Source organism: Aegilops tauschii, chromosome 7 (genome assembly GCF_002575655.3).
Source record: "Aegilops tauschii subsp. strangulata cultivar AL8/78 chromosome 7, Aet v6.0, whole genome shotgun sequence".
NCBI classification, from domain to species: Eukaryota; Viridiplantae; Streptophyta; class Magnoliopsida; order Poales; family Poaceae; genus Aegilops; species Aegilops tauschii.
Genome location: NC_053041.3, coordinates 4,486,517 through 4,508,479, shown reverse-complemented (window position 1 = coordinate 4,508,479; position 21,963 = coordinate 4,486,517). Strand labels below are relative to the sequence as shown.

The 21,963-nt window shown below is 44.6% G+C and overlaps 2 protein-coding genes across 2 annotated transcripts; one reads left to right on the top strand and one right to left on the bottom strand.

The window, feature by feature from the left end:
- Positions 1 to 292: 292 nt before the first annotated feature.
- On the top strand, positions 293 to 3,546 carry LOC109767506 (uncharacterized). Its single transcript, XM_020326259.4, has 3 exons — positions 293 to 1,608; positions 2,286 to 2,471; positions 2,554 to 3,546. Exons 1-3 carry the CDS (start codon positions 448 to 450, stop codon positions 3,472 to 3,474), a joined length of 2,268 nt encoding a protein of 755 aa, XP_020181848.1. The 5' UTR covers positions 293 to 447; the 3' UTR covers positions 3,475 to 3,546.
- A 13,342-nt stretch (positions 3,547 to 16,888) lies between these two features.
- LOC109767505 (sucrose:sucrose 1-fructosyltransferase) lies at positions 16,889 to 21,207 on the bottom strand. Its single transcript, XM_020326258.3, has 4 exons — positions 20,707 to 21,207; positions 20,495 to 20,503; positions 18,962 to 19,800; positions 16,889 to 17,973 (listed from the first exon to the last, which is right to left on the bottom strand). The coding sequence occupies exons 1-4, from the start codon at positions 21,131 to 21,133 to the stop codon at positions 17,272 to 17,274; spliced, it is 1,977 nt and encodes a 658-aa protein (XP_020181847.1). The 5' UTR covers positions 21,134 to 21,207; the 3' UTR covers positions 16,889 to 17,271.
- Between the last annotated feature and the right edge of the window lie 756 nt (positions 21,208 to 21,963).

The following is a 21,963-nucleotide window of genomic DNA, read 5'->3' as shown; positions in this document are numbered from 1 at the left end:
GTATTAGCACGACGACTTCCGGACTGTCTACTATAGAGAATTTTGCCCGGCTCCGGCGAGGGATGGCGATGACGGCGGCGCTCGCTTTAGTGATTGTAGTCGTCGTTAGGTGGTCTACACATCTGGATGTAATTTTTATTATTTCTGATGTTCTTTGTACTATGATTGAAGATGAATAGATTGAAGTTTTCTCGAAAAAAAAAATGGGGCATTCACCTGAAAAAAAAGATTAACGGGACATTAGTCATTGAGTATAAAATAATTGAATAGAAATTACCAGCAGAGATATGTTTTTTTTTTTGTAACTAAAGCTATTGAAGCCCTGCTTGGATGCCATTATAAACCAAGCATCTTCTGGTGTGAGCAAAGCAACAGAAACCAGAGAAAGAGGAACCGATTGAAAGAAGTTGTTTCATTCTTGCTCGATCGACCCCGCGCCGGCCGGCCATGGGGAGCGACGACAGCGGCCGTGGCAGCATCGCCTTCTTCGGGACCTACCGCCCGCCGGTGCCACTGGACATCTACTCCTGCCCGGCCGACCCGCCGCCGTCCTCGCGGGAGGACGAGCAGCACCTCACCGACGGCGTCTCCTACAACCAGAACGGCCGGTCCATCCCGGCGGCCGCGCTCAAGGAGCTCCTCACGTTCCTTGGCAAGAAGAACCCCGCGCTCGCCGCCGAGTGCGGCGCCACGCCGGACGACGCCGAGAAGGGCCGCGTCACCGGCCTCGTCTTCGTCTCCGAGAGGGACAAGGGGCTCGAGACGCTGCACGTGGCCCTTGTGCGCCCCAAAGGCGAAGGTGGTGCGGTGAAGGTGCTGAGCCTGGGCGACGTCTACGGCGCCGACACCTTCGGCGGCTCGCGGATGGAGGACAGCGGCTGCATCGCCGGCGGCTTCAAGGTGGGCGCTCGCACCGTTGGCCACTCGCTCGTGTACGTCTCCACCAAGGAGCCGGTGACGAAGCGCCGCACGCCCTGGACCGTGGTGTACAGGACCAACCTCGCCGACGGCAAGACCGAGCGCCTTACCCCGCCAGGCCAGTACGACGTGAGCCCGGCCGTGTCGCCGTCCGGCAAGATGGTGGCCGTGGCCAACTTCCGCGGGAACAAGTGGACCGGCGAGATCGAGCGCCTCAACACCGACATCGCCATCATGAACGTGGACAAGGCGGCGCAGGGCGGCCTGCGCCGCAGGATCCTCATCCGGGACGGCGGCTGGCCGACGTGGGGCAGCGAGAACGTCATATTCTTCCACCGTGGGACCGGGGAGTCCCCGACGAACTGGGCCGTGTTCCGGTACGACATCGCCACCAAGGAGACCGTGCGGGTGACGCCCGAGGCCATCGACGCCATGACTCCGGCGGCCGTCAGCGAGACCAGGGTGGCCGTGGCCACCATCCGCCAGAAGTCTAGGCAGGCCGCCATGACCACGCCGCGAGAGGAGGCGCAGTACCGCCACATCGAGATCTTCGACGTCGCGTCGCCGGACCGGCCCGTGCAGATCAGCCAGAAAATCAGGCCGAAAGGCGACCACTACAACCCTTTCGTGGCCGACGGCGGAAGCCGCATCGGCTACCATCGGGTCAGAACCGATGATCTCGTCATTGGGGTATGTATGTCTTCGCTCTTGCTAATTCTCATCTCAGTTCAGATGCCTGATAAATCTCATGTTGTAAGCAATCCAAACTACTCAAAAAAAAATCTCAACTAACTAAAATTGCACTCTCTCAAGGATGCAACTTCAGTGAAACATGATGGTTGGATGTCAACCCGAACGCTTATAGATGTAGCTGAGACGGATAAATAAATGATACCATGCGCGTTGCTATGGAAATTGGTTGCAATATATACTGATGAGATTTTTTTTTGTCTGAAATTTGGGTATATGAAAATAGAAAATAAAAATACATATGATTTATTGTATTTCATCATTATATAGTCATTAGTATTTCTTATGCATGTTGAGAGAGCTATCTAAGTAGCATGATTACCCCACAGAAAAAATATGTAGAGATTGATAAGGTGACATGCGTGGTGACTTGAAATGTGTGAAAAAAGAAAATAAATAGTATTTCCCAATTAGTGGGATGTGAGGTGGTGTATGTGTGTGCTGAAAAAATAGAAGTAGCGAGCATAAACTGTTTAGGTATATAGGATTAGACACATTTCCGCTTCCTTTTTGCCTTATTTGATTCATCATATTATGGGAAGTGTTGCATAACAATAATATTACATGATGACTCGTCAAGATTACTTACCAATGGACATCGCATGACATGGATGTAGAATAATCTTTCCGCGCCTACGAAGAGCTTCGACAAGATGCACTCCCCTCACACAGATGTGGGGCTGTTCAGGGTGTCGGGTGTGTTCCCAACCATTTCCAAGGATGGCGCCAAGCTCGCCTTCGTCGACAACGAGTTCAAGGCCGTGTGGCTTGCCGACACCCAAGGCCTGCGAGTCGTCTACGAGGTATCTATCTATCTATCCACCATTGTCCCTCAACAAGTAGAGAAAGAATCAATACCAATTCTCACTCAACAAAAACTTGCAGAAGCGGGGCTCCAACAGCGTCTTCTCAACGGCGTGGAACCAGAACCCTAACAAGGACACGTTGTACGTCTGCGTGGGGCCGTCCTTCTCCGCCGCCAAGCCGCTGGAAATCTACGCCATCTCCAACGTGTCCGGGCCGTCCGCCGGCCGGAAGGTGCAGCGCCTCACCGCCGGGAACTTCAACAACGCCTTCCCGTCGAGCAACGCGCAGGGGGACAAGTTCGTGTTCCGGTCCACGAGGGACGGCGGCAAGGAGAAGTTCCACAAGAACCTCTACATCATGGAGGACGCGGAGGAGGGGGAGTTCGGCCAGGGCACGGTGACGCGGCTCACCAACGGGCCGTGGACCGACACCCACTGCAGCTGGTCGCCCAAGGGGGACTGGGTCGTCTTCTCCTCTACCCGCGAGATGCCAGCCAGCGCGCCGGAGATGGCCTTCCTCGATGCGGGCTACTTCGCCGTGTACCTGGTGAAGGTTAGCGACCCCACGGTGGTGGTGCGGGTGGTACAGAGCTCGGCGACCCTCGCGGGACACGTGAACCACCCCATTTTCAGCCCGGACATGAGGAGCATCGTTTTCGCCTCCGACCTTGCCGCTGTCTCCAATGAGCCTATCTCCATGCCTGTCTTCCTTCACTCCGTTAGGCCCTACGGAGATATCCTCTCCGTCGACCTCCGCGACACCGATGATATCACCAAGAACAAGGACATCCAGGAGTTCCACCGCATCACGCATAGCCGCTACGAGTACTCCACTCCGACATGGACCAAGTTCGCCACCGACGACCCCAACGAGCAGTGGAACATGCTCGCCGCCAAGGGCAGCGCCACATTCAAGCCGGCGTGCCCCTACATGTACCCTGACGGAGGAGAGGGGTGGCACATGGCCGGCCACCTCACCATCCCAAAGAGATGCTGCTAGCTTTCCTCAAATTTTTTCTATTTCATAAGTACGCTTAATTGCGCACTTGAATAAAGTTTGATTTCTATTTTATGTTCTCGATATGCAGTCTGCTTGTTAAGATCAATAATTCAGTAAATCTAAGAGATGGATGGCAAAGCTGACAAGCACATGTGGTGGTTCATTTCTATTTATGTCTCCTACATATGAGGAACATAAACTAGATTTTATCAAGGAACTACATAATGTGATGAACTGCTGGTTTAGCCCTACTTTGATTGGAGGAGACTTTAAGTTAGTTAGATCCTCCTCTGATAAGAGTAATGGGGTGGTTGAGCAACGTTAGGTATATTTATTCAATGACTGGATCAATTGTTTTGGTTTAGATTATTAATTAGACAATGATGGCGTGGGTTCTCGTGCCTACCCATTTTTACAATAGAATGATAGTGAATTCAGAAATATGAGCAAAGAAATGTAAGTTATTATGTCTTATTCAGAAGTAACCACAAATCTAAGGTAACAATAAATATAATGTGAGGATTAATTAACACGTGCATAATTAATCCAATCATTATTCATACATTCCTCTCTCTCCTTGTTATTCAACAATCCAATAATTCTACAAGAAAATAAGCTAGTAGGGATGCAAAGCGGCGCTCGATGAACCCCGCTGCCAGTTCAACGGCCAATACTATATGATGCCCGTGGGGAGCTCCTATACAGCGCTGCAGGCGCCCGTTAACGATCCGGCGCCTGCAACGCTGCTAGCATGGGCCGGCCCACTAGTATGCTGCCCCAAGTTTTTTTATTTTTTATGAAAATAAAAATATGAAATGAACAAAGGTTTACAGATTTAAATTAAAAAAATTCATCCATTTGAAAAAATACGTTCATATCTTTAAAAAAGTTCATAAATTTTGAAAAAGTTCATTCAAATTGAAAAAAAGTTCATCCAACTTAGCAAAAGTTCATTAAATTTGAAAAAAGTTCATAGAAAGTGAAAAAAGTTCATGTATTTTTAGAAAAATTTCATGGAACTGGAAAAAAAGTTCATAAATCAAAAAAAGTTCATCCATTTTCAAAACAAATGTTCATTAAATTTCAAAAAAGTTCATCAATATTGAAAAAAGTTCATCAATCTCAAAAAAGTTTACAGAATTTTCAAAAAAAATAGAGAACCGGCGCCTAAATGAGCCGGCCCATTTACGGACGCCACAGGCGCCAGTTAACAAAATGCACGTTAACTGGCGCCTGTGGCGCCAAATAGGAAATGCCATGCCCGTGTCCATCATACAGTGGAGGCTTCACTAAAGAAACCTCTAGATGGGCTGGCCCACTTAACTAGCTGCTTCTGTTTCGTTTTTTTACTTTCTTTTTTTCTTTGTTTTTTCCTTTTTTATTTTTGCAGATCTTGGGTTCACTGTTATATCTGGTTTTCAATGTTTGCACTTTTTCCTGATATATAGGTTTGCATTGTATGGTAATTTTTTTTCAAATACACACTGAACTTGTTTTAGCATACGGTGATTTTTTTCAAATAGGCAATAACCCTTTTTAGCATTCAGTCAACATTTTCCAGAACAAACACTGAACTTGTTTTTATATATGATGAATATTTACTTCATATCAATTAAACATTTTTAATATATAATGAACTTTTTTTACACACCAAACATTTTTTGAATAAATGATGAAATTTTATATTATAAATAGTATTTAGGGAAGCGAGCCACCCTTTGCGCTGAAGCATATACCTCCGGGGCTCACAACAGTCCGACGAGCGGGCTGCCGAACCTGAGGAAGACAAAGGGATCCGTTGAGGCCGGCCATAAACTAGTGTAGTGTATCTGTGTCGTGAGAATGAAGCTCCGCGCGGCCGGATGTGCATATAGTTGTAGCTATTTTAATTAAAATATGTCCAAAATGTATTGAATTTTGTCCGGTTTATATGAAATTCAATATGTTTGCATTAATCTCATCCGGTTTGTCGAAAAAGTGTTTAAACTGTATGGGGCAACATTGGATTGTTGCCTCTCGCATTTGTTTCCGCAGACAGAGGCGGGAGGAAATTTGCGGGTCGCCATTGGAGATCTCTTAAGGATCATAGTAGAAGTCACGCACACATCAACCTAGCAAAACTGAAAAGATACTAGAATGCTAGTCTATGTAGAAAGAAACACCAACCAAAAAGTAAAGTTACAAACAAGACTGAAGAATGCTCTGAGCTTGACACCAACGTCCGTTACCTGCCTCTGGCACCAACACAATAGCCATCAAAGGAAAAAAATGACGGATCACCTCCACGCCCAAGCTTGACGCGGCTCCATCGTGATATGCAGCTTTGCGGACCTCTAAGGTAGCTCGCCAAAGATGAAACTATTAGTGTTGAAGGAATCAGAGTGGGGCAGCACTCCGGACACACCATCGAACTGTAGATCTGGCACCCTCACACGACCAAGACGTTGGAGGAGAAACCATACCTGCCATTTATGTACCATGAACCCAGCACATGATACACCATCTTCCAGATGCCGCCGATGCAGACCACAATCTGCATCCGCTCCTGGACTACCTTCCAAGCTCCTTGCCGGCACTCGAGCAAGCGTCTTCGCAACGACGTACCCCGAGGACACATGTCCACCATGAGGATGTCGCCGCCACCACACTATCCTTACTTGAACATATTGGTTTTCAAATCCAAACCTAGCCATAGGAACGATCGCCTCGTCGGAGTAGGGTCTGAAGAACCTTTATTCAGCATCGCCATTGCCACTGTCGAAGCCGCGGCGATGAACAACCTGAAAACCTAAACTACGAGTGTCTAAAAATGATCCACAGGTATGGATCTGGCGACCCCCCACATTATCGACAATCGAGATCGCCGGCGGAAGGGAGCCGCCAGAGGGCAGTGGCGCGGGAGACTCCTGGCGGTGGCGACTAGTCGCCTGTTATTTCTTCCAAGGACAGAAAAGCGAAGCGACATGGTCACGGATGTCCAAGTAATACTATTGGTTAGATTCATTTTCAGTTAATTCGCTTCATCTCGTTTTTCCTTTTTTTTTCGCTTTGTAATATTTTTAAAAATTCCAAAATACATATAATTCACAACTTAAAAAAATCTTGAAACCGTTTATAAAATGTTTCAACTCGTTTTTGAATTTTTAAAAAACATGTGTTCTAATAAAATATGAATAATGTATTTGAAATATGTCAAACATATATCAAGTAAATGTTTCATATGTATAAAAAATGTACAATGTGTATAAAAAATTAGGCTTCAAAAAATATATCTGAAAAAATATTAACGATCTCTTTGGGAAATTCTAAATGATGTATTTAGAAAATGTTAGTCATGTATTTACAAAATGTTAATCATGTACTTGAAAAATGTTAAATGTGTACTATTTTTTTCTTTTTATATGAAAAATATACAATCTGTATGGAAAAAATAGACATCAAAGCATGTATCTGAAAAATTGTTAGCCATGTATTGAAAAGGTTAAAGGTATATATGAATAATGTTTCTTACGTACTCCATCCATTCCAAAATATAGTGCGCTCGCGCTTCCCGAGGTCCAACTTTGACCATAATTTAACCAACGAGACGGCGGGAGCAAAAGTTATACCAGTGACTTCATATTCAAAAGAAATTTTCAATTACATTGGTCCCGCCGCAGTCGGTCTCGTTGGTTAAATTTATAGTCAAAGTTGAAGCATGGAAATAGAGGAAGCACTATATTTTGGAACGGAGGGAGTATATGGAAGAAGTACAATCTGTATGAAAACAAGCACACATCAAAACATATATCTGGAAAAAAAATATTAATCATGTATTCACATTTAAAACTTGTTCATACTGTATATGAAAAATTTATAATCTGTATGAAAAAAGTAGACCTCAAATTTTATATTTAGAAAAATGTTAATCATATAACTGAAAAATGATAAACATGTATAAATAAGGTTCCTGCAATATATGGAAATAGAAAATGTGTATGAAAAGAGTGTATATATATATATATGAAAAAATTACATATGAACCCATAGTTTTTGTTATATTTGTGAAATACGTACATATTTGTACGTAAAAAAGGGCATACTCAAAACATGGTATATACTACCTAAAAATTAGTATATATACTACCTAATCATTGTTATATACTATATACTACACGTACATACTCTCAAAACATGGTATATACGTGTAATATGTAGTATATACTACACGTACATACTCTCAAAATATGTAGAAAATTTGTAATTGGAAAGAAACAAAGAAAGCCGAAGAAAACCGAAAATCAAAAAGCAAAAAGAAAAAAGAAAAAAGAAAATGAAACCAGGAAAACCGATGCAAAACAGTGAAACATAGTGAAGAAAACCAAGATAGATAGAAAGAAAGAAAACTAGAGCAAAAAATAGAAAAGGAAAAAAGAAAACATATGCAAAACGGTGTGAAAACCAAGAAAATCGGAAAAGAAACAATGAAAATCGAATAAAACTAAAGAAAAAAAAGAGAACCACCCCAAAAACCCAAGAAAACCAATGCGAATGAGTGAACGCAGTAGCAAATGCTGCTACAGTTGTTGGCCAGTCCAGTACTTGAGGCGAGAAGCATATGTCTCGCTACAAGCGAGATATAGCTTTCGCGATGAGTCTGTGTGGCACTGATACTGGTGGGTAGCATACTGATTTTTTTTCCAACTAAATAAAAGACCTCCTAAAAACTAAATAAAAAGACTTTTTCCCAGTAATCTCGAGAATCAGACATCGAACCGCCTGAGCTGTGTTGGTTTCTCTGCAGCATCAGGCTTCTTAAGACATGATAAGTGCATCAAGTGATGTGATAAGTGCATTAAAAAAATTAGCAACTAATCTTAACAATGCATAGGTGTTTAGCTTTTATAGCTAAACTTCCCTTAGCACAGGGACAAAATAGGCTCACATGGAGCTCGCATGAATGCATGCATGCATTCCTCTGTCCTCCACGCTAAATAACAATTCCCAAACCTTATCGACATAGTACTCTAGATTTAAGACATGTGATGCACCGCACGATTCAAAAAAAGTTGGAAATTTTGATTTTGGAAATTTGGTGGCAGCGCACATGCCTGTTTTTACATTTCTTAGTAGTCCCTGCAATCATGTAAAAGCTCTCCTTTTGGACAAGAATCAATTCAAATTTGATCTACATATGTTTTAATGGATACTTGAAAATCATGTGTGTGATTTGCCTCATAGAGTACTTAACTTCAAAAAATTGTTTTTGAAGTTTGCAGATATATTATAATACCCCCTTCATTCCTTGATCTAAGGTGTATAATTTTCGGCATGGTGACCAAGGCACACAATTATAGACAATTTAGGACGAAATTACCCTTGTCTAATTCATTGATTATAGGCGAGTAAACCATCTCTACTCCTAATGGATGACTTGGTGAATAGTCCGCGCGGTTTATTTTCGCTGTTTTTTTTCGTCATCCTCCCACCTCCGTTTTATTTTCGTCACTCCTCCCACCTCCCCATCGACGCTGGTTTCTTATTCACCGGTTTATTTACCCCTCAGCTCTTTCCTTGCAAATCAGCACTTTCCAAACGTACATGCAATCACGGATCTAACTTTACTAACTTACCCAAATCAACCGATACCTTCCATTATTGCAAATTTCTTTAGGAAACAAATAATAGATTTAAAGGAAACAAATAAAAGATTTTAAAGACGCATCATACACCATAGAAAAAAATCTCATTATGAAAGCATTATGTACCTACTTAATTTGTTATGAAAACGCTCCCCTCGATCGAGGTCACGTCGGCGCCGCCGCCGCCATCCCCCATCGCCACTGGTCGGACGTGGAGTTCGTGTGCCATGACCTCCATGGCACCCATGGCCGACAAGACGGGACCCTCGGCCTCGGCCATGGCCGCCTGCTCGGGAGATGGGGTCGCCATGTTCGACGCCGCCAGCGCCTCGTGGACCTCAGCTCCAGGTCCGCCGCCATCGAACTCAGGTATGTCTCATCGACGACGACGGCCATGGTCGCCAGTCGCCACGTCCATGGTCAATCAACTGATCTTATCTGAGATGAAGTTCTACAGGAAGAGAATCTAGAAATTATTGCGCTTGATGCAGTAGACGAAACTGATCTGTTTGATCTGATCCCAACTTCCCAAGTCCTGATGAGAACGTATACCTACGTGGATCCAAGTCGAGTTGGGAGCGGCATCAATCCGATGAATGTGCAAGGAATTTCTGAATCAATCACTTCTATTTGTGTATGGGTATGTTCGTTGGTCATTCAATTCAATTGTTCGTACAACAGCAGAATTTTCCCTTTAGCACGAATTTCCAGTAGTTGTGTTGCTTCTTTTGAAGGTGGATCTTGGATTCATTCCATTAGTTTTATTTTCAGAATTTCCAATTATTTGAGTATCCTCCCTATAGCTGCCTTCAGAGAAGAACATGAGCCTGGATACTAATGCATCCGTCCAAGCATGAGGAAGTTTGCTACAGTCTTTGCGGACAGGTTGACGACAGGAGCTGATCGGAATATAAGATACTAATGCATCTCTCCAAGCATGAGGAAGTTTGCTACAGTCTTTTGTGGACAGGTTGACGACAGGAGCTGATCGGAATATAAGATACTAGGACGACGCATGGCCCATGGGGGATACCTTCTTCACCACCACTCTCCGGGCAACCCGACCATGCTCCTTTTCATGGCTTTGCTTCCTTGGCCTGATTCTTTTAACTGATGAAGCTTTCGTCGATTTTACTATTTTCAGGTGCTATAAACCCAAGCGTTCATCCATTCTGGTCTAATTCTTTGGATAATTTATGGAGATTGTGGTTCTGGTATTTGTACGTATTCGCAAATTGTTCACCAGGACTGGTTAGTATCTTGGACTGCAAAAATTCATCTCTTAGTTCTTTAATATGGACTTAGATTTATATTCCTAAATGTCTGTATCATTAATGCCATGGTTCTGTTACTTATAGTTGTCCTCAAAGGAGGAAATAATAGGGAGGATTGGATATGCACAGGGCATGCCATGGCAATGAAGCGTACACAATGGACAGCTAAGCGTACACCATGCTAATAAATTTTTATATGTTCAATTTATGATTGTGTGTTGGTTCTGATGGTTTGAGATAAATTAAGTGAGCCAATATAAACAAAAGCTAATTACTTCAATTCAGTTATGCAAGCTGTAGAAGGACGAACTATTAACTCTGATCTTCTAATGCTTCCTCTTTTTTTTAATGTGGTTTGGCTCAACAAACAATATTTTCTTTGTGGCATACTGCACTAGCTCTAATGTGAGTACTTCAATTCAGCTTAAAGTAGCTTATTTTCCCTCCTATTGTTAGTCTGCAATGATATGTACTGTCCTCAAGTACACTGTCGTGTTTTGGCAAGCGATTTGAAGCTAGCGTGCTGTATTTTTGCAGGTGATTGCTTTAATCCAATTTTGCAAGCAATCTAAAGCGAACAGACCTTGTTTCTTGCCAAAGTGGTGGCGGTTAGAGGCTGGCAGTACCTGTGGTGTGCAGTTTAAATTATTTAAGGAAGATTTGATTTTCCCCACAAAAAAAGGAAGACTTGATTTGATGCCTCTAACTGATTATATCTTTAATCAATCAATGGATATTGAATAACTGCATCATATTTGGAGGTAACAGTGACGTGTCATATGTTTTGGGATACAGGTAATACTTTACTTTACTTAACAAATTACATTACTAATAGAAAATTTACTTATAATGATAGGAAATCGTGTCTGTATTGATGGAGCTAGAACTACATAGTACAATCAACATGTGTCTAGCTCAGAGCCCTTGTCCTATAATTCCATGTTATGTATGCTTTCTTCTAAAGTTTCCATGAATTTTGCTTTACACCAAAAACTTAATCGAACTCCTTCCAGGACAAAAGTAAACAATACTACATATCTTGATATAAATCCTCTTGAGTAGTATGCCCTAATTTTAGTTCTTCATATACATTTTCTCTTGCATAGTATATTAAATTTCTCAAAACAGGTACATACTTCTATCATGCATAGCGAGTGTATGAAACATCTTTTTTAATTAAGATGTCCTACAATAAAAATATTGTATATTTAGAAATATTTGGATAACATACAAGATCAGTATATTCCTTTTCAAGTAGAGTTAGGAATATATTTTTAATTAAGAAACATATTTTGTACGAAGGGGGTGAAGGTGCACCGTTCATAAGCTTAGGGAAGCACAAGCACACAACCAGTTACCGTCATCTTCAAATGCACCGATATAATTGGCAATGCATGTTTCTCCATGTTTTAAGTATTCATATCATGTTGTGGTCCATAGGCACTTGGCCTCCCTCCATGATCTGGTCTACTCCTCCTCCGACTTTAGAATAAAGAGTAACATTATTGGCTTGTATATGCCATGTTTTCTAGCTACAGAAGCAAAGATCAAAACAATTCACAAAGCTACAGACAATTAAACCGCTCAATTAGTAATTCACCACACTTTTATTTGAAATAATAGATCAAACCTGGTTACTTTGAAATTTTTATTGTACAAAACTGTTGCAACGGCATGCAACCCTGTACTGTACTAATTTCTACAGCGAGTGCAAGTTGATGTTTTACAATGATATATAGGAAGATTAGTAATGGAGATACAAGAGATGGTTGAAGGGTTTCTCGCTGATTCAATTCGTGCTTGGTCTAGGACTAGATGGCAGTGTGGACGTTGTGTATGACAAGGAGAACATATGGGTCATGTGCGTCATCATCGACCACCCATCATCGAGGACAGGGCCTCATGTGGGACCTCGGTAGGAGGGGAGAACAAGGGCGTGCACAACATCACAGCCGATGAAATTCATCTGCATGGACTGCGTCCGGCCTACCGTGGCCGACCGCTCCATCCTACTCCTCTAAAAGTGCATGAGCAAGGCAATCCCGCCATTATTTTGGACATCTGCTATCAACACAACTACTTATTCCCCATATTGTAACCAGTAACAGGCTAGCGGCTATGCTATTTCATTTCACAATGTATATATGAAGGTACCTTTGGAGTTCAATGTGTCCATTACATGCTTTGTGTGTTGAGAGGGGTCCGCATGGTGGCGGGCGGAGTTCCTCGGGCTCCACGGAGGCAGCTGAGACCCGGTGTTGCGCTCCTCCCTTTGTCCACCACCTCGCCATCCCGGACGCCGCTGTGGCGAGTGCTCTAACCAGCTCCAGATCGCTACACTCTACAGAATAATTCTTCAACTTATCAATCTTGCTACTGGTATTCATCCACCACTAGGTCCTTTATCTGGATGTGTTATTAGTTCTTCGCAACTCCCAATTCCGATCTGTACCAGAGGGTAAGTATTTTTTTTAAATGAATGAACAGGAAAACTGTGTCTTAGTAAAAAAAAATCATGTTTCATTTGTGTATGCGACATTTAAGGACAGTGCCATCTGGAGAACTTGTTCATTGGTGCTTTCCATGAGGTTTGTGGTAAGATTATTTTTTTTTTGCGACAAGAGATTATAGAGTTGTTTTCCCTCTATTGTCTTTATCTATTCACTTTGATACAATACATAATTAAATGATCGGGGTTTTGAATACATAGCATGGGTTCCTCGTGTTGGAGGCATTTGATAAAAGCCTTTGCTGCTGTATAGCCAAGCTGGATTCTTTACATTCTCAGAATTACATTTATCATTTTCCCTCTTGGAAGCTGAAAAAGAATAGTAAATGTATTTTGTTCATAGCTAGGCATACTTTGTTCTTGGAAGCCATAGTTTGTTATTAATTTCTAAACAATTTTATAAATGGTGAAAAATAAAGGGTTGTTATTAATTTCTAAGGATCCTGAAATTTTTGGCTTGTACTGAATTGTTTATGGACCTATTAAAATATCCCCTTGCACTGATATTTGATTTCTACTGACTTTTTTTAAGATACTTAAGACTTCTTGTGCTAAAATTACCCTGTTACTAAAATTTGCCTTGCTACTGTTGTACTAAAATTTAACTATTGAGTAGGAAGGAAGAGCACAAGAGGGAGAAAAAAAGAACAAGGAGAAAGCGACGCTTAGGATAAGTTAGCTCAAAATCCACTTACATGATTCGTGGTTTTGCCTAACCACTACTTGATTCGTGATAGCATTGCACCAGACACATAACATCCAGTTGTATAATTGTATAAGTAGAGTGTACTTGATGCCTATTCATCTTTATTCATCCTTCTGTATTCATCTTTGGGTCTATTTGACTTGTTTCCTGAATAAATTATGGACCCCGTTAGCTGGCAAACGGTCACTGGGAGGGTTTGGAATTTGCGAATGATTTCAGTGACATTTTTAGTTAGAGGGGATGACAGTTTCTTCAGAGCGACAGGGCAGTTTCTGTCAGAGAAGGTAATTTCCGTTTTTAAAACTGTCATCGTTTGATCTCGTCTCAAAACTAAATCTGCCATAAAAAGGGGTTCGATTGTGACAGAAGATAATTTCTGTTTTTAAAACTGTCGTTGTTTGATCTCGTCTCAAAACTAAATCTGCCATAAAAAGGGGTTCGATTGCCACCCATTTTTGAGCGACTGCTAACCAGTTAACTTTTCCTTAAATCATAATATAGGCAAGAATAAGTATCAGAACTACTGCCATGGTGCCCATGTCAAGTATAGCAGTGGATTAAAAAGTATAACATGTGAAGTCATTTTTGTTTGTTGTGCGGAGTATGACCATTAATTTGTGTGCTTCATAGTGGTGGAGTAAATGAGCCAAGATTAGCCAGTTAACATTTCCATTTAATGTTTAAGCCTCTAGGATATACTATAGCCGTCGAATGTTAACAGTGAGCAACATTAAGCTGAGACAAAATTAAGTTTTGAGTTGTGGGAGAGGGAAAGACGGAGGGGGGAGTGGGTGTGTCTGTGTGTGTTTGTGTGCGAGGGAGGGAGGGGGAGAGAGAGATGTTGGGAGAGAGAAGGGGAGGGAGAGAGATGTAAGGTGGTAGAGTGGGAGAGCGAGAGATGGATATATAGTGTGAAAGAGTGGATGTAAGGAGAGAGGAGCACTGGCATATTATAATGAGAGAGATAGAGCTTTAGTGTGAAATATAGCACGAGTGCATCATTACGTGTTTGAAATTCAAGGTCTGTGTTGATGGAGAAGGAAGGATGGATTGGGAGCCATATATGTCATCAATTGACGCGGCAAACATGGACTGGGGGTTGTGGAGATAGTTGATGGAGAAAGAAGATGTTGAGTGAATTATTGATAAAAAGGTAAACCACAGACGGAAAATCTATTTGTACATGTTAACCCCATTAAATCTTCATGCTAATTATATATATTGCTTGAGCGCAATGGTTATGATTTGAGAAATATTTTGTTATTATACTTGCTGAAGTACCGTGCAAGTGAAGCTAAAGACAATATTCTAGACTTTGTGTGGGAATATGTTATGCGCATCACATAGTCTTAGTTCGTACATACACATCATCGAGTTACATTACAGATGAATTGGATTTCAATTTTTTTCCAATTGTTGCAGGCTATCTTTTCTGTACATCTGAAATATCATATACATTATATGCACAATTAGAAAAAGAATTATACATGCAAAATTTGATATGAATTGCATTAATAAGTGTAATTAAAAAATAAATTAAAAGCCCGTGGCAACGCACGGGCGTTCTACTAGTTTAGGCTAGGAAAGAAAGAGACGCATGCAATCAGGAGAGATATAGTTTCCTTTTTTCTCTATAAAGAGATACTCCCTCCGTTCCAAATTACTCGTCGTGGTTTTAGTTCAAATTTAAACTAAAACCACGACGAGTAATTTGAAATGGAGGGAGTACATGCAATCAGGTGAGCGATACTTTCCTTTTTCTAGAGGGGCAAGAACGGAATTATGAAGAATTAGAACAAATGCACCTTACAATATGAAATTTTATCAAAAAACAAATACACCTCATATATAGGAACGGAGGGACTATACTTTTAGCATAGTACAACATAGTAAACCATCACATGCGCACTCGTGCGATGCCTAGACTTTGATATCACACTGGAAATGTTTCCCAGGGCCAAGTAAGGCCCGGTCTTCGCGAGCGCAAAAATTGGCTTCTTTTCTTTTGAAAACGACATCAAATTCTGGCATTCGTTGTCAAATCGACTTCATAGGAATCCTAGGCCCCGCGAGAAACCAAGGGCCAAAATGTAAAGAGTATGAACGAATGGACATATGGTTTAGTGCTCCTCCTAGCTGCTAGAGCAGGGGGAAAACAAAGAGGACTATTGAGCCACAACATGACCATTAGTTGTTTTATTATCTTTGACAGCGCCACAAGCCGTGTGATAAATCTAGAGGTTGTTTGGTTCCTAGACACACTTTATCACTCCTCAAGTTAGGCAAGTTTGATCAAATTAGGGGCTGTTTCTGTTTGATTTTAGCCACACCTAAAGAAATATTATTTTATAAAAATGAGCCCCACTTGTCATACATAGAAGATGCATAGCAAGATTTCCCAAGGCAAACCAAAATGCAGTTAAGAAATTATTCACCTAAGGTTAGGCAAGTGTGGCAAGAATGTGTAGCAAATTAGGGTAAAATTAGTCACCGACGAAGCATGCCCTTAATCTGCTGAGCTGCCATGGAATGTATCGAGTGCGGGTTCTACGTTTTTTTTTTTTTGGAGTTGAGCGGGTTCTACGGATAAGGGACTATATTTGGCGTCATGAGCGTCAAGTAGCATATTCACTCACAGAGACTAACCGATTGCTCACGTAAAGTTGTAAACTGGCACTGGCTGCAGAGGCCCATTCGCAATTATTGCTTCAGCCAGCCTCTATGAACGGGCCAAAACAGCACCGCAGTGAAGCATAAGAACGTAATACCAAGGCCCAGCAGGCTAATTCCTTTATAGCGTGGCACGCTGAATTATGTGATCGAATGAAATCGGCTCTCTGGCCTCGCCCAATAACACTAGAAAATTTTCAGTACGCTACACTTGAGAATCAGAGTTGCTAAAAAAAAAACTTGAGGATCAGACGGTTATACTAAAAAAAAACTTGAGGTCAGACAAAGGCTAAAAAATTTGAGGATCAGACATCGAACCTTCCATAGAAATGCCATCTCAATAAATAAATAAATCAACTGCAGTTGAACCAAAAGCCACATACATAGGGTAATTTTTTTAAATCTCCTTCCTTGATTAACTGTTTCCTTTTTCATTTAGATAAGAAGAAGGGGCCCCAAGAGAATACAGTATACCAATAAAACATCAGAAAGAAAGAAACTGTCCTAGCTAGTTACACCAATTCAGAAATCTTACCATACGGGCTCTAGATCGAGTGGACAGCAGATATTAAATTGTGATTAAATCCATGTGGTGTTGGCACCGTATGTACAAGAAGGAAGTCAGAAAATTTCATTTCGAAAAATTGGTGGCAGCGCACACGCGCGCCTCTTTCTTTCCCCAATAATTTCATTTACAATTGATTGATCAATACGATCACCATCATCATAGTCCTGCTGCAGGATACATATCCATCCTGCCAATAGTTACACTTGGAAGGCAGTAATCATCCTGCCAACAAATCATCTAACTAATTCATCTCACCAAAAACCCAAAATCCAAAAGAAAGAAAAAACAACAGACAAACGAACAGAAAGATGACTAGAGTAGCTAGTACTCCATCTCCATCCATCCATGAGGGAGGAAGCCGCCGACCGATCAATGTGACCGCCGATCGAATCATAATATGTAGTATAGGTGAATATGCATTACCGGGCCAAGAGCTTGATTAGATTCAGCTACAAGGCGGCCGAGGCGTCGTCGGCCGTGAAGATCTGGTTGTAGGAGTCGTCCATCTCGTGCACCACGAGCTTCTCGACGGTGACGGCGGCACCGGTGGCGTTGTTGAAAAGGTAAACGCCAGCGGCGGCGTAGATGGCCTCTGTCGGGTACACCCTCGACGTCGCGGTGGACCTTCCACCCATGGCGAAGGTCTCCACGATCGAGTGGTCCACCAGCACCCTGAGGGATAGATCCTCACCGTCGAGCACTGGCACGGTGAAGCCGACCACCCGCTTCACGACGTCCTGGGCCAGCGACGACCGTGACTCGTCCTGGCAGAAATGGGTCTGGAGGCCGCCATCGAGGCCCCTCGACACGTAGAAGTACACCGCCGTCTGCTCCTTGAGGGCGCCGTCAGCGAGGACGAGGAGTCCGAAGGGGCCGAGAGCGCCACGGTTGGCGGCACCACCGCTGGTGCTGCAGTTGTAGCCAACGTCGGCTTCGTTCACAGTGGCAACAGCGGAGGTGTCGAGGTGGAAGGTGGCCTCGATGTCGAGTTGGGTGGCACGACGGAGCGGGAGAGGGAGCACACTGCCGGTGTCGATGGTGGTGCCGCCGAGGTCGGTGGAGTTGATGCGGAGCGTCTCGATCTCGACCACGGGCCACTGGATGAGGTTGGTCCGGGTCTTCTCATCCAGCTCCACCGTCCTCGGGATCGACTGTGTGACAAATGCACATACATAGATTAGTTTCAAATAAATCATTTTGTCACTTGTACCATCATCGAATCAATCATGAACAATGCACGTTGGAAACAAAAAAAACTTGGGGGGGGGGGGGGGGGGGGGGGACAGGAATGATGTGAGATGCTTCACACATAAGAATAGAAAATGGGGTTGCACGAGCAAGTAGTAATAATTAAGTTAGGGTAACATAGAGATCCACAACTCGAGACAGAAAGTCTGGATTTGGTGGTTAGCCGGGACCAGACAAATTAAGATACGGTTGCGTCGTCCCTCAATCATAGCAACGGTCAACACCCAATCCATATATTTATCTAAGGCACATGGTTACACGTGGGATCGACGTGGCATGCACATGTGTTGTAGCCGTGGGGCTGCACAAGTTGCCGTGTTTGGAGAGAAACACGGAGGCTTGATCTGCACTCATTAACCAACCTATCGATCAGAGCAAAGGCAGCCGGCCTAATAGATATATGGGTCCATTGATAAGTAGGTTAGTGATTAATTAACATGTCTCGCGCACCACGAGGATTAAAAGATTGACAGAAAGGGCAAACTTGTACAGATTGGAGAAGAAAATGTACTACGCGTTTGTTTGCAGTTTGGTCAACTGGAATTAACAAGAGTTTGGAGGGAACATGCATGCACGTTTTCAAATCATTTTTCCAGTAAATTGTTGTAGTACGTGATCACGACCGGGCGACCGACCATGTCGTCGTCGCTGTCATCTTAAAGCCGAAGATTTCAATCTCCAGCAGGCAGCAGCGACCTAGCTACAACCAGCTGCTATTGGTAGGTGGTTAAGCAAGAAAGAAACGTGCAACGACGAGACGGCGACAGCTAGCTAATCAAGCACGCTAGCCACAGCGACATGTTTAACCCAATCCATATGCATGACAGCGATTTGACACCGACGACTATACTGCATGGTAAAAAGAATTTGATGGGAAGAGGGTTTGGTTACCTGGAGGGACGCCCATCCCTTGGCGACGTCGGCGCGCTCGGAGTCGGTCTCGCCGATCCACCCCCAGAGCACGCGGCGGTTCTTGGAGGGGTCGTAGAAGGTCTTGGACGCGTAGAACTTGCCCCAGTCGTACCTCAGCCCGATCCCGACATCCATCTCCGGGTCTATCGGCGTGTACTTGTTGGCCGCGGCGTCGTACCTCCCGAGCGCGTACCAGTCGTGGCGGTCGTCGTCGCTGCTCTCCTTCATCACGTACAGCTCCTCCGATCCATCGGCGCCGCCGACGGGGTAGAAGTCGATGCACTCCCACATGCCGGTGCCGGGGACGCTGTGGAGCAGGCCGGGTATGAGCTCGTAGTTGATAAAGTCCTTGGTCTTGTAGGTCATGACGATGCCGGTGTGGCCATGGTTGTCCTTGGAGCCGATGACGGTGCGCCAGGTCTTGTCGGACTCGTCGAACCATGCGGTGGTGGGGTCGCGGAAGTCCTTGTCGCCGATGCCGGGCGGCGGGACGAGGATGGGGTTGGCCTCGTACTTGGTCCAGTTGCGGAGGAGGGAGTCGTTGGGGTCGGCGGGGACGGCGAGGCACTGGACCTGCACGGAGGCGTTGGTGGAGCCGGTGTAGAGCATGACGAGGGAGCCGTCGGGGAGCACGGTGGCGGAGCCGGTCCAGACGCCGTTGATGTCGTACCACTGGTCGGGCACCATGGCGAGGGGGAGGTGGCGCCAGTGGATGAGGTCGCGGGACACGGCGTGGCCCCACGCGATGTTCCCCCACACCGCCCCCTCCGGGTTGTACTGGTAGAAGAGGTGGTACCATCCGCGGTAGTACACGGGACCTGCGATAGATGCAACACGAAGAGATTTAAATTAGATCATCATGAAATTAAAGATCGATTCGGTAATTAGGTGGACATGTAGGAGCGTGGGTTGTGGATTAAGGAAGATGATCATGGGTGCCTCGTTGGCACATCACTGCAACCACGTTGGTGGGCACATAATATGATGTGCATGCAGGACCTATCGTTTTTGAACATATATATGTAATTTGCTACAACAACAAAAAAGTGTTTCAAGAGATGATGTATGTACACGAGACACACATGATCATCTCTCTATCCATCTGAACTGAACAATCCACTGTGCTGGCCGGTTTTATTTCTACCTTTTGTTTTGGATCTGCTGGCTACAGTAGGTAGCTAGACGTGCATGCAACACGGACGCACGCGTTATATCCACCCATCCATGATCCATCTACCGGTTTTATTTCTCCGTTCGGTTTCTTTTCTGACAACCAACCAACCAACTAACTTGCCGTTGGTAATGCTAGCTCGATCCGGATTCAGTCAATACCCAACCAAAGATGCTTGAGTTATCTATATCTAGATCGGTAATAATAATCTCATCTCATTTTGCACGTTGACTGTGTAAATATATGGTTCCGCGACAGCCGGCGATCGAGCGAGTGGTAAAAAAGATGCTCAAGTAGGAATATTCTATCCATGAGATCGGTTGATCAGGAGTACTACTAACCGTTGGGATCTGCATGCATGCATGCATCCATGTCCATCGCCGGAGAGGAGGAGGCCGCCGCCAGCAAACAAAGAGCAAAGCCAGTCAGTTCTTCTCCATCGATCATCGACCAGATTAACAACGCGTGAAAATTAATGGAGTTTATGTGAATCTGAATCGACCCGAAAAGGAATGGATTAATGGTGGGAGGAATGGATGGATCGTGGACGTACCGTTCATCCAGTTCTTCTCGGGCTGGAAATGGAAGCCGGTGCGCTGCCACTGCAGCATGGCGTTGCTCCAGGGGAACCCGTCGGCGTCGCCGCCGGCGCCAAGGAGCCCCACCATCTCGTCGGCCGCCCCGGAGGTCTTCTCCGACACGCCGGCGTCCCGGCCGCGGCTCCGCGCCGTCTCCGCCAGCGGCGGCATGTCCGCGACAACGTCGCCGCCCACGACCCGGTCCACCCTGCCGGACCCGGCCAGCGCGCTGGCCACGACCAGCACCACCACGGCGGACGCGGCCAGCACGGCCACGCACGCGCGCCACCTCACCCCGCCGCCGCCGCCGCCCCGGCGCTCCTCCGCGACGTCGGAGGGCGCCAGCGGCGCGTACGCGTACGGCAGCGCCGTCTCGCCGGGACTAATGGCCCGGGACTCCATCGACGACGGTTTCCAAGAAAAAATATATGAATCGATTCCGGCGGATCGACGGACGGGTGGAAGGAATGGATAGGCATGGCTCCCCCCGGCGAGCGCGATTTATAGTTGGCGGGGAGAGTAAAAATGGCAAGGCGCGTGCGTAGGATGCGGCGACTGGCCTCTGCGTGGGCCAACCAGACCAGGGATAGCAAGGAAAAAGGAAGGCCATTTTTATTTTCCATTCCACAGTATTTTTCTAGAAAGGAACTGGATCAAGGGTGGGGGGGGCATTGACCCAAGAAGATCGGCGGATCCATTTCGTTTTAGGAAAGCAGCTGCGATCCAGTCCATTGCTAGACACCCTATATTAATTTGATTCCGAATAGAGAGGAAAGAAAAAGATTGTACACAGCTCCTGGTATCATCCAACCATAGGTTGATTCTTCAGGTATGTGTCTGTGCGCACACATACATTGCTCGATATAACCCTCAAAAATCATTGCTCGATAGCTTTCGGGCATTTCTTTCCTATCGTAACTTCGACACGCCCATTATTTTCTTATTTTTACAATGATGCACGCACTTAATTTATGGTCTCTAGCTACCGGTTTCTCCATGCACACCCCTTTTGACAACCGCCACGAATTCTCCAGCTTGCCGCGGCCCGAGCATCTAAAGTCGTGGCCTGGGACAACCCCAAAGCTCAAACAAGATGTAATCGTGAGGGAATAGGTTTACGCGAGTTTTATCGGTTTCGTTTCGGAAATAGCTGGGATCATTTCGTTTCAGGAAAGTAGCTAGGATCCAGTCCATTGCTAGACACCCTATATTAATTCGGTTCTGTATAGAGA

What these genes read in the sequence shown, in the direction of transcription:
- LOC109767506 (XM_020326259.4), top strand. Translation starts at nt 448, where the DNA reads ATGGGGAGCGACGACAGCGGCCGTGGCAGCATCGCCTTCTTCGGGACC. An exon ending in CCGATGATCTCGTCATTGGG is followed by an intron (nt 1,609 to 2,285) that starts GTATGTATGTCT and finishes ACATGGATGTAG; the next exon opens with AATAATCTTTCCGCGCCTAC. An exon ending in GCCTGCGAGTCGTCTACGAG is followed by an intron (nt 2,472 to 2,553) that starts GTATCTATCTAT and finishes AAAAACTTGCAG; the next exon opens with AAGCGGGGCTCCAACAGCGT.
- LOC109767505 (XM_020326258.3), bottom strand. Translation starts at nt 21,133, where the DNA reads ATGGAGTCCCGGGCCATTAGTCCCGGCGAGACGGCGCTGCCGTACGCG. An exon ending in AGGGATGGGCGTCCCTCCAG is followed by an intron (nt 17,974 to 18,961) that starts GTAACCAAACCC and finishes TTTGTCACACAG; the next exon opens with TCGATCCCGAGGACGGTGGA.